Raw genomic sequence first — 15,997 nt, 5'->3', positions numbered from 1 at the left:
ATTCGAGAGAATGCAGGTTTTTGGCACCTCCCTACTGGCTTCCCTTTCTGGACCCGGTTACTGCCGTCTATTTTTATATAGTCTCGCTATAGGTGTGTTATGTGACAGTTGATAACACACCTTGGTAAATCAAAAATTAAGCCCAAGGGCTCATTCTCAAATGTGACTTGATCTGGAAATGCCAGGCTATTAAAGGGGCAGTAAGTGATTTTGGAGAAAGCTTGTCTCTCTCTTTGTTGTTGTTGTTGTTGTTGATGATGATGATGATTTTTATTGCACTGGCAGGGGGCCGCAAACCCGGAGCCTTAGGTATGGGAGACGGACGCGTTAACCACTAGGCCAAAACCCCTAAGTTGTAGAGCCAGTCGCTAGCACATCTCTTAAAGCTACAGTGTGTTATATTTAGAAGAACTTATCCACAGAAATTGAATATATTGTCCATAACCATGTGTTGATATATGTATAATCACCTGCAACAAAGAACCAATGTTTTTTCTTTCTTTTAATGAGTTAAATATAGTTACATGAGGTGGACTCGAGTCGCCATGTTTGCCACGACGTGTTGAATACGGATGTTGCTCAAAAACGGTCCAGAATATGTCACGTTCGCGTGGAATTTCAGAAAAATAAAATAAAAAATGGAATTAGTGGTGCGACACCATAAAGTGTCCCCTGTCGGGTGCTCAGTTGGTTGCGGTTTTGCAACTTTACCACCAGATGCCGCAAGAGTACACAACATTGTACACACTGTAGCTTTAAGGTGTCAAACAGTGTTGTGAGGTTCGCACCATGTTTTTTTTTGTTTTTTTATTCAATTTCCAATTTTTTTGGTTGCACCGGCAGATAGTGGAACATGAGTAAATATTTTTCCAGATTTTTTGCAAAAAGTGTTTTGGATTAAAATCCCTTTAACCGATTGTAATTAATAATGTCACATATTTTGTTGGGGGGGGGGGTGATGGTCATATATCAGGTCACCACCCCCCCCCCCCCCTCCTCCTCCTCCTCCTCCCTCACCACAGGCACTGATGACAGTCCTCCGTGGGGCTGGATCGTGAGTATGCGGAACTCCCTCGCAGAGACCGACGACGATGTTGAAGGGGATGTTGTGAAGGCAGGTTGCATCTGACCGAGCCACCCGATCACCGAGAGGAGGCGGATACACACACACACACACACACGCACCTCGCATCATTAATAATGCCGCTGCCAGACGGAGCCATCTCGCAGCCCTTCAGTCGTCCTCCCTGCCCGACGTTTTCCAATGATCACACCGCGGCGTGAACGACGTCCAGGCTGAATTCAGACGCTCCACCGCCGCTCCCCCCTCTTCTCTCTATCCCCCCCCCGAGGAGGACACCCAGCACCCAGGGCCGTCATCGCCAGCTGTCACCGCAGCGAGCGTTAGCGGGCTAACCACGGTTCACGTAACCAGGTAAGGGCTGTTCTTAGCTCCGCGTCTGAGCTTATATATTGTGTTAACCCACCCTTTCCGTGTCTTGCTGCCTTTCGCACTACACCCGCCCCTCGACATCGCCACCGGTTTGTTATTTCGTGACAAAACACTTTTACAATTTTACTCAAGCTAGCGTTAGCGGCTAGGCGGCTAGCGGTAGCGGCTAGCTTTAGCGGCTAGGAGGCTAGCGTTAGCGGCTAGGAGGCTAGCATTAGCGGCTAGGAGGCTAGCATTAGCGGCTAGGCGGCTAGCGTTAGCGGCAATGTTGCGAGCGTTAGCGGCTAGGCGTCTAGCTAGCTGGCTAGCTAGCTAATCCACCCGTGGCGTAGGAAGCGGTGAAGCTAGCAGAGAGTGGAGGTGAGGAGGGCGATGCATCGGGACGCGGACGAGCATGTCATCAAAATCAAAATATATAACATTGAAAAATTAAAACAAAACACAACCTCGGGACCCTCGGCCCGGTGGCGTCGGGGCAGCTGTCGAGAGGCGTTGCCATCGCCTCGTCTCACACGTTTGCATCGGTCGTTGCCCTTCGCCTCGTCGCATCCTGTCGTTCACCCTGATCTCCAGAGGCGAAACCACGACTGTCGGGTCGTCAGATTCCCGCCGCGCCTTGCAGCTGATATGGACCCGCTGTATGAAAGATGCATCTAATCTGAGAACCGTGTCTCGTGTGGGATGTGGCGCCTGCCACCGACACACGACTGTGTCGTCGCGGCCCAGAAGCATCGTTTTGCGGGCGTGTTGTTTCCCTCAATGTCAAAACCAGCAGGAGTGGGAAAAGTCATCGTGTACATTTGGACAGTGCTACTGCACTCAAGTACAATTTTGTAGTATTTTTCATTTTAAGATACTTTCAAATTCATACATTCCAGAGGACAATATTTTTTTTTTTACTCCACCGCATTTCATCTGGCAATCTGTTCACCAGTTATTTCAAGACTAGGTTATTTATTTTCATTAATCTTTCCATTATTTCTCCATTAATCCATCAGTTGTTGTGTCAATCAATCAATCAATCAACTTTATTCGTCCCAGGGGGGCAAGTCAATGGCCTGTAGGGTAATTGTACACACAAAATAGAAACAACAACAACAGCAAAAAAAAGCAAACAACTGTACAAATTAAAATTAAAAAACAAGCAACAAATGTCGATGTTTCTCAAACCTCAAGATGATGTTTTGTTTTGTCCACAAACCTCTTACTGTCGCAGAGGAGCAAAGAAACCAGAGAATATTCACATTTAAGGTGCTGAAATCTGAGAATTTTGTCTTTTTTTTCACAAGACAATCAATTAATTGTTGCAGCGCTACCTGGAAAAGACAATGCATTGTAGCCAATTTGGCTTGTGACTCCTTAAAAAAATTGTAAGTATGATCAGAAGAGCAATTTTTCTTTCAAACTTATCACATGTTGTCATTCATAAAACTGTTAAAAGATCCAAACGATCCAAATTCTTCACCGAAGCTTTAAGGCTGAAACCAATGATGCTTTAAAGCTTTGGCTGTTGCCCTGGTAACCCGAGGTTTCCTGTTTCTTTTATTCTTTCATCATTACCATTTATGCATTACCGCAAAAATCCAAATTGCCCATGAATTGAGAATGAATCATCATCCGTCAGTAATCACTCACGCATCAGGGGTACATTTTATTATTTACTTTCTAAACAAGGGCATTTTTTAGACTTTAGAGGAGAAGAATATCAACCTCATTGATCCCGAGGTAAATTTGAATTGTGTGTCAAAGCCTCAGTGTCGAAATCTGTAAAAATAACTGGGTGACAAATGCATCATCTGCTGTTTCTTAGCGGAGAGTCTTAGCTGTGGGCTTAGGATCTGGTGTTTGATTATGAAACCACAGACGGATGTGTGTGGGGGTATTTTTAAAACAAAGGTATTGGTGTATATGATTAATTCATAAGTACGAGCTTTGCATGTCATTATCTTTATGTAACATACACACTGAGCTGAGGTCACTTCCTGTCTCTCAAGATACAATGCCAAACTCTTATTTGACCTGTCAGGGCTTCCTCAGCCCGACATCCCACCGCTGACGTAGACGAGCAGACAAAACAACACAATGAGTGTGTTGAATTTGTGAATTATGCAACTTACTCCGGGGGGTTGGGGTTGGGGGTGGGGTCACAACCCGGATGATGCCGTTTACACATAAATCGAGAGGAGAGTGTGGTACTTTGTTGGCCTTGGGAGGCCCAGGACATCATTTTGTGTTAACCATTTTCATTGACAGGGTAGTAAAACAGTTCAGGCGTGGGGGTTACTCCAACACTACCCGCACTTCATATCACCCTCGCGTTGTGCGTGCTCGCTCGGCTTTAACGATTTCGACATGAGCGCTAGCCCCCCGCTCGTCACCGTGACTGGCAAGAAGGGGCCTGTCCGCGTCGGGAGGCCTGCGTGAATCATATCCATCTCCTCTCGGCGCTTACATAACCGGCGAGCGCCGCCCATCAAAACCACTCCGACCAGATTCATGTGTTGTGTGAACCGACATGATTATCATGCCTTTGAAGATTACACACCGTTGTTGTGGTGGTTCTTTTATCTCCTGTTTGCTTGGTTTTTTTGTTAGGGAGGGGGAAACAAGGTTCAATACAAAGCTCACTCACTCACTCACTCAATAAAGTCAGCGGAGCGGTGTAGTCCCTTCCAGCCTCGTCTGAAAATAACAACGTGGTCCTGCTTCATAAAATAGCCATTTTGGCTTTGCACCAAGAAAGCACTTGTGTTGCCAGAACCTGCATGTTGATTGACTGTGAGATCAAAAAGGGTTAGATCTGTGCTCTGCACACAGGGCCTGGCCCTCACTGTTAGAGAATATATTATGTTGGGATTATTTCCCGTACTCCGCCTTGTATCTGTTCTCAACCGCCATCCATCCAACATGCGCCAGAGCTGTGCACAAATACTGGATCTCGAATTGTGTGAAGGGCCAGCTTTGAAAATGTGTTTTCACACGTAGAGTATGTGCTCTTACTAGCTCCGTGGTGCAGATATACTCGTTGGTGTTAAGTGACGGTTTACTTCGGCTTTCTCGTTCGTACCGCGCGAAAAGCAGAAGGAGGGCGTCGGGCGTGTGACGAGTGCTGACATGAGGCTTACTGAAAACGATGTGCTTCTTCAGCGCGGTGTGAGCCACATCTTCAAATACCGTCGGCCTGTTCACTCATTACCTCAAGGAGGTCGTGTTTCCATTGCAGTTTGTTTATTTGTTTGATTGTCAATCAGCAAGTTTATTAAAAATTGCAGAACGGATTTTGAAATCTTGTGGAGGGGCTTGGTCATGACCCAAGGAAGAACCCATTGAGGAGCGGATCCAGGAGTTTTTGGCGGTTTATATACATATATTACTAATTCCTTAAGATTATCCTGTCAAGTATATATATATATAGACCAACATTTTTTCTTCCCAAACACAAAAAAACATGATTACAAAGTATTCCTTTAGACCTGGAACAGTTAAAAGATTAATCGATTAGTAATCAACTACTAAATTAATCGCCAACTATTTTGATAATCGATTAATCGGTTCAAGTAGTTTTTATGAAAAAATGAGTCAAAATTCTCTGATTTCAGCTTCTTAAATGTGAATATTTTCTGGTTTCTTTGCTCCTCTATGACAGTAAACTGAAAATATTTGGTGTGTGGATGAAACAAAACATCATCTTGGCGTATGGAGAAACACAATTGACATTTTTCACCATTTTATGACATTTCATGAACCAAACAACTAATCGATTAATCCAGAAAATAATCAACAGATTAATCGATAATGAAAATAATGGCCAGTTGCAGCCCTATATTCCTTATTACCCATCATCACACTTCATCACAATGAGTCACAGTGGATATTAGTGCCATGCCAATTTGCGAATGGCTCCTCGACTCGAAAGTGGAGGCATTAGACACCATTAGACCCGTATTGCATCTGAATGCGTCTGCGACAAAGTCACCCCTGAATGCCCCGGTGTCGTCCGCGCTCAGCGGCGTCACACGCATGGTCACACTCTGGCTGCGCTGTGGCTGCTGGGGGTCAATGGCAGTGTCAGGACGTGCGGTGTCGCTCTCATGACTTCAACGCAGCCAGTTTGTCATTTTTCTCTATTGTTTGTTATCTTTGTGCCTGTGGTTGGATTCTGTCCGATGAAGTCACGTCTGAAGCATGAAATTCACACGTCAACATATTTTTCTTTTGTGCATTTCACATGCAGTCACATTATGGTTTTAATGTTGGTATGGCCAAATTATTGTTTTAGCGAAAGGAATTGCAATCTATATTTCTGCTGATATCATTTAATTGAGCTATTCGTTTTTGAGCAGTTTTTTGGGGGGTGACAGACATCTTTTTTTTAAGCCATAAACCTAATCATAAATAACTGTAAATCTGCATTGTTTCTTCTGAACAATATAAGATTTACTATCGGTAAACATAAGCGCTGATACCCATATATGTCCGATATATCGCTCTAGTAAGAACTAGTGTCCATATGACTGATCATGCAGCGACTACAGACCTTAAGAGACAGTGAAAACTGTGTTTGTGTTTCAGGGCGGAGTTGGTGAAGTTCAGCCTCATGTGGCATTTGCGAAAGGCTGCTCGCCGTCGCACAACACTCTGGGCAAAGTAGTTCAATGCCGATTGTCTTTTTCACCAAGCACCCATCACAGTTTCTTATGCAAGCTTGACGGATCGTTTTTTTTAACACCTTGGGTTTATTTCCCCGTATTATCCATCCTGCGTCACTGTGACAGATAATATCATGTGGATAACAAAATATAAATAGAATGTATGAAACCCAATATGATCTTAAAATGTGCATGTGTTTGGTTTTCAGCAGTCTAAACAATCAGGAGTTAGCAGTCTTGTTTAGGTCGGCGAAGTTTAACAATCATGCTGAGTGAAATCTGTTGTTTTTCTCTTTTAATTCCGGTTGTATCACTGATGATGTGAAATACAATCGTATCAACAGCAGTTGACTACGAGGCTTGAATGAAGCAGGTGTATGTCAGTAACATATCATAATATATCATTTGTCTGGGAGTGTGCAAATAATAGTGTCTGCAAGTATTTTATTTATTTTGAGTTGAGCGCATCATAATCCACACCTCCTGGTGTGTTTGATCATTTTAATATTCTGTTGCAAATGCACCCTCATCACCTTTACAAGAAATCACCTAAAACTCCAAGAGGGGAAAATACATGTGGTTGTTTTGTTGATTTCAAGAAAGCTTTTGACTGAAATAAGGAGGAGATCTTGCAATTTGGTCCGACGGCCAAGTCAACTTGAAAAAATGCATAAAAATGAAATCTATAATAATATCTATAACTTATTTTCTCAGAGAGGATATGGAAAAGGCTACCCGCCGATTTGACAACACACTGACGTCCAACGCACGCCTGTCTACAGACCAATCAAAGTCAAGTACAGGGAAACGCAACCTACGTAGGTGATAACAACAGGACGTAGGTACGTCATGTACAGTTCGCTTGGTGCGCTCGAAAAATTGCACTGTCAAAGCAGAACTAACTGGGTCAAATGTAAACAATGTAAGAAAAACAGGAGCATTGGTTCGGATCTTGGTTCCGGAATTTCAGGTGTCAAAACGCCCCCAAACATCTTTGTTTTACAGAGGGAACTAAAGCTTTGGTAGATTCCACTGGAAGAGCAAAAGGGTCAGTGATGAATAAAATGAAATCGTGACCTGACCTTAGTTCTTTATAATCTTCACATAACTCAATGGTAGTATCAATTACACCATGTGATGCAGGAGTGTGGCGTTTGGAGGATTCCCCTGACGGTACTGCTATCCAGAATCGAATCATGAGATGCTGATGGCCTGAATGGCCGTTCTTGGCCTGAATAAAGTTACTGCTAAGTGAGCTATTTGAGGCGACGTGGAAGCAGAGAGGTGAACTGGGGCGGTCAGGGAATCACTCCGGTCACTTGCCACAAGGAAAGACTAACCAAAAAGATCTTGAACTGGAATCGTGCTCACAATGACCCTCGCTCACGACAAATACTTTCCATTGTTGATCTGATTTTTATTTGTACGAATAACTTGCGGGGTTATATAAATACACGCAAACAAAGAATAACGGACTGAGGAAATTTGTAAGATTTCAAAGCTTGGAAATTACACTCGGATTATATATGGCTGTTACGCAGAACCATATTTGAAATTAGATTTCCAGAGAATACAGAGGTCTCTGTGTGCTCAGTTCAGAACTGGTACTTTGCCACTGGCAATTGACGTAGGCAGATATAAAGGCATCCCGCATTCCTGCTGAGCAACGTTTGAGTGTTGTTTCTGATCTCGGGGGTTGTTGGGGATGAATTTTCATTTTGTACTGTACTTTGACTGACTTAAGGGAATATTTGTTTGACATGATCCAGTAGAAGAATGGCCATTTGTTTGCGTTGTCGGATGCTAAAATGTTTAGTTGGCTAACTTGGCTTTTCTTTTAATGATGAGACTTGTCTCGGCAGCGGCGATGGATGGAATTAATATAATAATTGTATCATTAGCTCTGATTTCAGCTTCTTAAATGTGAATATTTTCTGGTTTCTTTGCTCCTCCGTGACAGTGCACTAAATATCTTTGGTGTGTGGACCAAACAAGATTTCATCTTGGAGTTTTGGGAAACACATTTTTCAACATTTTATGGACCAAACAACTAATCGATTAATCGAGAAAATAATCGACAGATTAATCGATTATGAAAATAACAGTTAGTTGCAGCCCTAATCCAGATCTGTTTCTGGATTCAAGAATTCTTTGAAGGATTGTTCACCATTGTGAATTAGGGGTTTGGGTGAAGCAGCATATAGGTGGGAGATTGGTGGGAGCTCATGGTGGAGGTCTGCGAGCTCTGAGTTCTCGTGTTTTAATTTGTGGAAGGGTACATTATGTTTCGTCATGTAGCCGTCAAGGTTTCTGTCAAGCGTCTTGTAAGCCCCATACAGTCTGGGTAACGGAAGGTGCAGGACACAAAAAAACAATTGATTAAAAAATTTACTCATGCACTTAATATTGCCATTGAAAAAAAACTTGTATCTTGTGGCATCTTGACTGAGAAGATGCTGGACTGGAGCTGAAAGTCGCTCCGTGGTGTCGGATGGTCGACAGCAGAGTGCTTGTGCTACAGCCACCTGTCAGTCGCAGGCCTGTAAAAATCCACAGTACAAGCAGAGAGGGGTTGTCGCTTGTTTCCGCTAAGGCCCCTAAGCAGCTTATTACATCAGGGAGGCTCTAATGAAAAATCTTTATCCTTCCACAAAAACAACCAGCTGACACAATGGCAATAACAGAGCGTTGAAACACTTGCAGCAAGTTTCATGAGAAAGCACCATACATTACAGAGTCCACTTTGTGTCGAGCGGTACGCCTTTGTTATCCCTTTTAATATCTGGGATAAAATGTTGTACACTGGAGACACTGATCTGTTGTGCTCCTCGCCTCCACCCGCTTTGTGTTAGTGTGCTTTCACACCGAGCTTGTTTGGTCCGGTCCTCCTTCTGACTTTTGAGCGTAGTCTTGAGCGTTTTTTCATATATTTCGAATTTTCTGACCAATTCCATGAAGTTGAGACGCAACAGTGAAGCAAAAATGATACGAGGTACCACATGAGGGGGGGGGGAGATATGAAATATAAAATTGCTATTTTCGCAGGGTTGCTTGCAGTTGTCTCCCCTGATTATATTATATGACGCATTCAAACTAGTAACCAAAAGTGCGAATGTCAAGAAGTCGATGTTCGTAGTAATACTGATTGACAACATGCAGAGATGTCGCACACATCTCTTTTTTACAAACCAATCAAATGTCAAGTATAGCTGGCCTCAGCGAACGTAGGTGATGGCGACAGGGATGTACGTATGCAGTGTGAAACAAAACTAACCAGATCAAATGTAGACAATGTAACAAAGACATTAACCATGGTTCAGACCTATTGTCTGCAATGTGCCCTGTGCGGTATAGCCGACGAGGACAAATTAGAGTGCTTGAAGGTCTACATAACGTCATCATCGTTAATGTTTTTCATGTCCTTCAATGTACAATGTAGATATGACATTGCAGGGACATTTCCAGAAGTGCTACAGTGGTGTTTGATAACAAGACAACATTATCTCATCATGTCCGAGGACTTTCTTTCCCCCTCCGAGTCACGTTTATTCCACGAATTATGGGCTCTCACAAAATTCAGCTTCATTTTTTTCTCTCTCTGCCGATCTGTCATTGGCGGTTTGTGACATAAGACGGTGTCCGTAATAGGTTATTATATACTTGTTTGAATTTTTTTCAGGTTTCATGACTCTCGTTTCTTTATGAAAGGTAGAAAAGTTCTGACAAGAAGTAGAAGGTGAGAAAGGCAGAGGGAAAACGGAGACTACTGCAAACTTGAGAAGAAATTTCTTAACGGTCTCATAATCCGTGACATAAAAAAAAAAAAAAAGATACCATCGTTAATCCAATTTTAACGGCTATGGATGTGGCTGGTGGCTGTTAAATAATGTGCAGTGGTAATGGACCACATGTCTTTTATTGCCTCTTTATTGTTTTTTCACAGAAGCAATGTTTTTTTCTTCTTCTCTCTGTTACAGGTCCGATCAAGTCGTTTTTCTTGGACCAACACAATGATGAGTAAGTTGCCGGTTTTCAACTTTATTCTGCAACTTTCCCAGTGGTGATGGAAAGACGCCACTGACTCAAGGGGGCACCTAAAATCCTGGATGCCGTGACGTACGGGACAGAGTCAATCCAAGATGGAGAAAAAGAAAATGTGCCCTCGCCTTCTCGACTACTTAGTAGTGGTTGGAGCAAGGTAAGAAACTTAAGCTGGTTTTGGTTCAAAGGAATAGTTGTCTCTTCCTGCTTTAAAAACTGAAAGTTTAGTGATGTGGAAATGTCTGCCAATTCATGGAGACAGAGGTATAGTCTGGTTCATATTTCCTGAAGAGGCATTTTGACATCTTACGCCCTCAAGGACATGTTAAACCATTCTACGTTATTTCCTATTGTCCCAGAAGAATAATTTGCACTCACGCAGGGCTCCAGCCTAACTTTACAACCGCCCTGGAGCTCTTCGAAAAAACACTTTCAAAGGTGACATATTATGCTCATATTCAGGTTCATACTTTTAATTTGTGTTACCACTTGAAAAAGCTTACATGCTCTAATGTACAGAAAAAGGCATCAGTGTCTTCATACTGCCCGTTCCTGCAGCTCCTCTCTTTTCACCCTCCGTCTAAAGCGCATGGATTTCTTTTAGCCCCGCCTCCCGATAAACCCTCAGTCTGCTCTGATTGGCCAGCTGGCTTGGTCTGTTTTGATTTGGTCAACCGATTTCAAAATATGTAGGAAATGTCACGACCCCTTCACCAGGGAAGTGGATATTTTCAGATTGCAGATTACCCCAATAGATTCCAACTGTGACATCACAGTGGGAGAGAAAGCTGAACCAGCTGTTCACAGCCAGGCTGTAGGGTCTCTCAAAAAGACAGACAGGGCGGTCTTTTCTCACATTTGCGGGCAGGCTCCACAGATACACACATTTATGTGCACAAACACTGAAAAAGTAATTTTTGCATAATATGTCACCCTTCAACATCCCCATATCAAAATGCTCTTTGTCAGTTAGATGGACTGGTGTTTTGACAGAACATGTCAGGTCTCACTCTGAGTGATACTAACTTTAGTAACAGCGTGCGAAGATGCAATCTGCTGCCATCACTAGTCAGCGCCACCCTGTCAGTTTGCCATTTTGCTAGGCAGTAAAAGCCATCAATAAAAAAATGATATGAAACATGCCTTTTCGCCCCAAAGGCGTCCTGGAGAAATTCTCGGTTCATCCGGATCACGTCTCCTTTTGTTCCTGGGACACCGTTAGTCTCGAGCCCTGGTCATGCGGATTTTTTAAGTATTTCTAGAGTGGGTTTTTTTTGTATTTATGAATTGTCTCAGTATATCGTGGTTCCCCACCCCTCTCTCAGGGTTTTGTAATAGATGTAGCATAGTAGCACATTGTTTGAAGCAGAGTAGCCTCAGGGGGAAAATTATGATTCATATAAATACACTGAAATTAGTGAGCTGTCCAGGGTGACACTGTTTTTGGAGCTAGCCACAGAGTATCCCTGCCGGAACATCAAGGGAATCAAATGGATTTGCATTCTTGTGTTCATTTCCTGGACAGATTTTTGGAAATCTAAATCGGTTCTTGGATTTTTAGTAAAAAAAAAAAATGCTTTTGTAACCCATGGACTAATGTCTGGCTTTGATTCCTCTTTTTTTATGAAACGCTTATCGCATGAGTTGATCACCACTTCAAATTCAATTAAAAACTGTGGTTATACTTGAGGGAAAACAGATTACATCAGAAATTAGTTATAAAAAAATCTGTTATATATAGAGGTAGTGATGGGTAAAGCACTGAAACACGTGATTAACATCATTTTAATGCTAAAACCATTCAATGACCTTTTTTTGCTCTTTGGTTGGGGGTGTAGTCGTCCTGTTTCTCCAATCATATCTCATGTTTCTCCTTATATTTATCAACTGTGTGTCCATCTCCCCTCCAGGCAACCGAGTAGTGACAGTGTGGCCCAGACGCCTCAGCTCCTCCGGCGCTACCCGCTGGAGGACCACCACGACTTTCCACTCCCGCCCGATGTGGTGTTCTTCTGCCAACCTGAGGGCTGCCTGAGCATACGCCAGCGCAGGGTCAGCCTTCGCGACGACTCCTCGTTCGTTTTCACGCTGACCGACAAGGACTCGGGGATCACCCGCTATGGAATCTGCATCAACTTCTACCGCTCGTTTCAGCGAGGACATCACCGCACTCGCGGGGACAAGGGCGGTCACACAGACGCGGCGGCGCAGGCAGCTGAGACCGCGAGCGAGGGGTCCGATGGCAGCGGCGGAGGCCCGACCTCCGTGCTACCGCGACCCAACAACGCCGAGTCCACAGCTCCGGCCGCCTCCGGAGACGAGAGCGGAAAGTCGGGCGCCGAGCTGAATGCCGGCAAATCCCCACAGCACAGGCGAAGCGCCGCCAAGATGGCAGCCAGGAACCGCAACAGCACGCTGACCTCGCTGTGCATAATCAGCCACTACCCGTTCTTCTCCACCTTCAGGGAATGCTTGTATATTCTGAAGAGGCTGGTGGACTGCTGCAGTCAGAGGCTCACACAGCGGGCCGGGCTCCCTCGCGCCACCCAGAGGTGAGGCTTCAGATTGCATCTAAAAGTTTTGTGTTGCCTGACTTTAAGTTAGTGTGGTTGTTTCTTTTCTCCCCCCTTAAGGTTCACATTGGTGGACATTAAAACATATCTTTAGTTTTTTAAAGCTCCCAGCACATGGATGATATATCACCATTCCCAGGAGCACAGTCAAAACAAACATGTAATGGTTAATTTCTATTAAGAGTGCACATTCATGCTGTGGCAGATGATGAAAGCCTATTGTTTTTGACAGTATGCAACCTTTAATTTGTCGTGCCACCCACAGAACAAATGATTACTTTGATCACAAGATCTCATAATGTAACAGGTTGATTGCCATTCATTTTGCATTCCACCAAGGATGAATCCTTTAAGCCTTTAAGCCTTTTGGTCAGTACAATATTATTATATATATTAATATATTATTCCTTCCTTGTTTGAATGCCACTAATAAACAATGATGGTCTACAATGATAAACGATAATAAATCATGTATATGCTGATCTGTAAATTCTTAGAAATGAAAGAATTGCAGTTTAAAAAAAAGATAAAAAAATTAGGTAAATACAGCTCATACTTCATAGCCTATCTTCATCATCTCTGTTCTCTATTAATTCTTTATTGTTCTTTATTAATCACAAACACAGATACAGTTGCTTAAAATATTTCAAGGCTAGAAAAGTTTACAAAATGTGATCTCTAAGCATTTATGCTGCTGCTGTTGCATGCGTTTTTTCTTCCTTCTCTCGTTTGTCCACCGGTTATGTGCATGTTTTCGTGTTTTCAGAATTTAATACAGGGGCTTTTGTCTGTGGCACCATGCGTCTCTACAGGCCGTCTGCAGCTTGTGTCATGTTTTCACAGAACGCTTATCACTCCACCTTGATGATAAATAATGGCAACCCAAAGTGTTCACAGTGTGTTTCATATCACGCTTGTTTTGACGGATTTGTGTTAACAGCAAATATTATTTCATCTGGTCTAATGTGTTCAGCCTCAGGCAGTTTTTTATTTTTCAAATGTCAAATGTTATGACTGTGTATGGGAAAGTTTGTTCACACTTGGGTTCTATAAAAATCGTGACGTTACATAATGATAAAACACAAAAGGAGCTGCATGGTATACCCTCTGTATATACAACACTATAAAGAAATGGCATCTATGATGGTAATTCGCTTTTTAGACATGAAGCAAAGAGCGGATGATGTTGTTAAGAGATTTTTCTTCATTAAAGCCCCAGTGTACAATTTTTGTAATTTTCTGCTGGCATCTGGTGGTAAAGATACAAACCGCAACCAACTGAGAACCCAACAGGGGACACTTTATGGTGACGCGCCGCTGATTCTTCTTCCAGTTTCCGGCAGCTCTAAAAATTCAACGCAAATGCGATGTATTCTGGACCGTTTTGTGCAACAACCGTAGTCAACGGGACGTAGCAAACATGGCGACTCACACGGAGGTCGGGTCCACCTCATGTAACTAAATTTAATTAATTCAAAGTTGATGAAAAAACATTGGTTCTTTGTTGCAGGTGAGGGTACACATATATGAACACAGTTATGGGCAATATATTCACTTTCTGTGAATAAGTTGTTATATTACACACTGTAGCTTTAACCACACCGTAAGATTGTTAACGTTTTTATTGAAGCTGCAGAAAAAACCCACGCACAGCTACACACCGTGTTTGGTTGCGACATTGTGTTGTGATGAGGCACCGTTTGCAGGGCTCTTTGGGTTATTTTGTTGCCATGGGCGACTCAATAGATTGCAATTCTTGGAGTGACAGAGTGATAATCAGGCTGTCACTTAACACTGGCTAAGGCCCAGCGTGATTGTTGTTTTTCCCACCCATCGCGGGCCAGGCACACGTTCTCTCCACAGTCCTGCTGCATTTATATGCGTAGAACCAGTGCAGCTCTCTCAGCCCCTCATCGCTACAAGGGATGATGCACAGCACTCATACTTTGACATTATTTGTCTCTGGTGAAGTGCTGCAGTGGGTCCACGTTTCTCATTTGTCCCGACAACCTTGGAATAAGCCATTTAGAGCCAAAGGCTGAGCAGAGCCGAGAATCCTGACATGGTTGGTTTGAAATGTGGTGTGTCGACGATGGACAGAGAAGGAGGGCGAGCCATCGCACAAGAATTGCTGCCAGCGATCTGTGCTACGGTGGCTCTGACAGATTGAGGTCTCTGGCTGCCTTTGGGTAGCAGCTGCAGTCGGTGGGAGGACTCCAGGGCCTAATCATTTGTCTCCCAGTTTGCCACACGTACAATGAGCAAACACTTCAGCAAAAGGGGTTTTTAACGACACCACGTGTGAATGGAGTGGAGGGTTTACACATCAATATTTAGCAATTTCCCGATTGCTTATGAGCATCCCCTGTGTTTCTCATTTGCTCATTGTGTGAGCGATTTCACCGGGCGTTGGTTCAGGCTGCGAGCTAAATTATTCTGTTTTTTAACCCTCAAATAATGTATTTATTAGTAGAGCTTAGCATGTGTTACATGTCAGCTAGCCGCATTTGTGTATTATATGGTCTATGTAATCATCAGCCAGTATGTAATCATGTTGATACAGAATTTGCAGTGTTTCTTATTTCTACAGTTTCTCATAACTGTTCCTGTAATTTTCACCTTGACACATGACGTTTTAGCGTTTGACTTTTACATTGATATGTAATTGCATTTTACATTTCTTTCACAGGGTTGAACAGTGGATCAGTATGTTGATGCTCAGTCTAAATGATTTATCAAGGTCTTAAACTTTATCACGTCCAAATGCCGCAATTTGACTGAATACAGCTCCTCAGATTATTGTCTTTTCACATTTTTTAATCACTGTAAATTTAATTGGTTTTTGGTTTTCAACTGCAGGTCACAGAACTAGACATGTAGAGATGCTGGTTGACGATTTGATTTCTCATGTATTGTAGACGGTTGACGTAGTCACTGGGTGTGGAAAATGAAGCCTGAAGCCCGTTTTCTCTGGAATTATCACCAGAGGGCGACTCAAATGGTTGAAAAATTAAGTCAATTTCTACAGAAGTCTATGAGGAAATGACTCTTCTTGTCACTTGATTTATGACGTCGGTAAACATCTTCCTGAGGAGTTTATGGTTCAGTCTCTAGTTTCAAGTGTTTTTCAATACAACTTGATGTTCAGTTTTTAAAGTTGTTGTCTCATTAAGAGGAAAATAGACCATAAAGCACGGTATGAAATGGAGTGTGGATACAGCATGATTGACAGCTGGTACCGTCCAATCGGTGCATGGTTGCAGGTGTTCTGCTGTATGTGT

The 15,997-nt window shown here is 43.0% G+C and overlaps 1 protein-coding gene across 14 annotated transcripts in view; it reads left to right on the top strand.

Annotated features, from left to right (window-relative positions):
• Positions 1 to 1,011: 1,011 nt before the first annotated feature.
• Positions 1,012 to 15,997, top strand: part of madd (MAP-kinase activating death domain) — a 51,035-nt gene continuing 36,049 nt past the window's right edge. For 9 of the 14 annotated variants that reach the window (XM_035629157.2, XM_035629155.2, XM_035629158.2 and 6 more), the window contains exons 1-3: positions 1,013 to 1,435; positions 10,080 to 10,300; positions 12,054 to 12,695. In XM_035629157.2, the coding sequence (XP_035485050.2) occupies positions 10,242 to 10,300; positions 12,054 to 12,695 (701 nt within the window). In that variant the 5' untranslated portion in view covers positions 1,013 to 1,435; positions 10,080 to 10,241. Of the gene's footprint in view, positions 1,436 to 10,079; positions 10,301 to 12,053; positions 12,696 to 15,997 lie in introns of all 14 variants that reach the window. The other 5 variants (XM_035629156.2, XM_035629147.2, XM_035629146.2 and 2 more) reach the window with 3 other exon arrangements.

Source organism: Scophthalmus maximus, chromosome 4, assembly GCF_022379125.1.
Source record: "Scophthalmus maximus strain ysfricsl-2021 chromosome 4, ASM2237912v1, whole genome shotgun sequence".
In the NCBI taxonomy this organism is placed as follows: domain Eukaryota; kingdom Metazoa; phylum Chordata; class Actinopteri; order Pleuronectiformes; family Scophthalmidae; genus Scophthalmus; species Scophthalmus maximus.
Note: the sequence above shows the minus strand (reverse complement) of the source record. Positions and strands in the feature narration are given on the sequence as shown.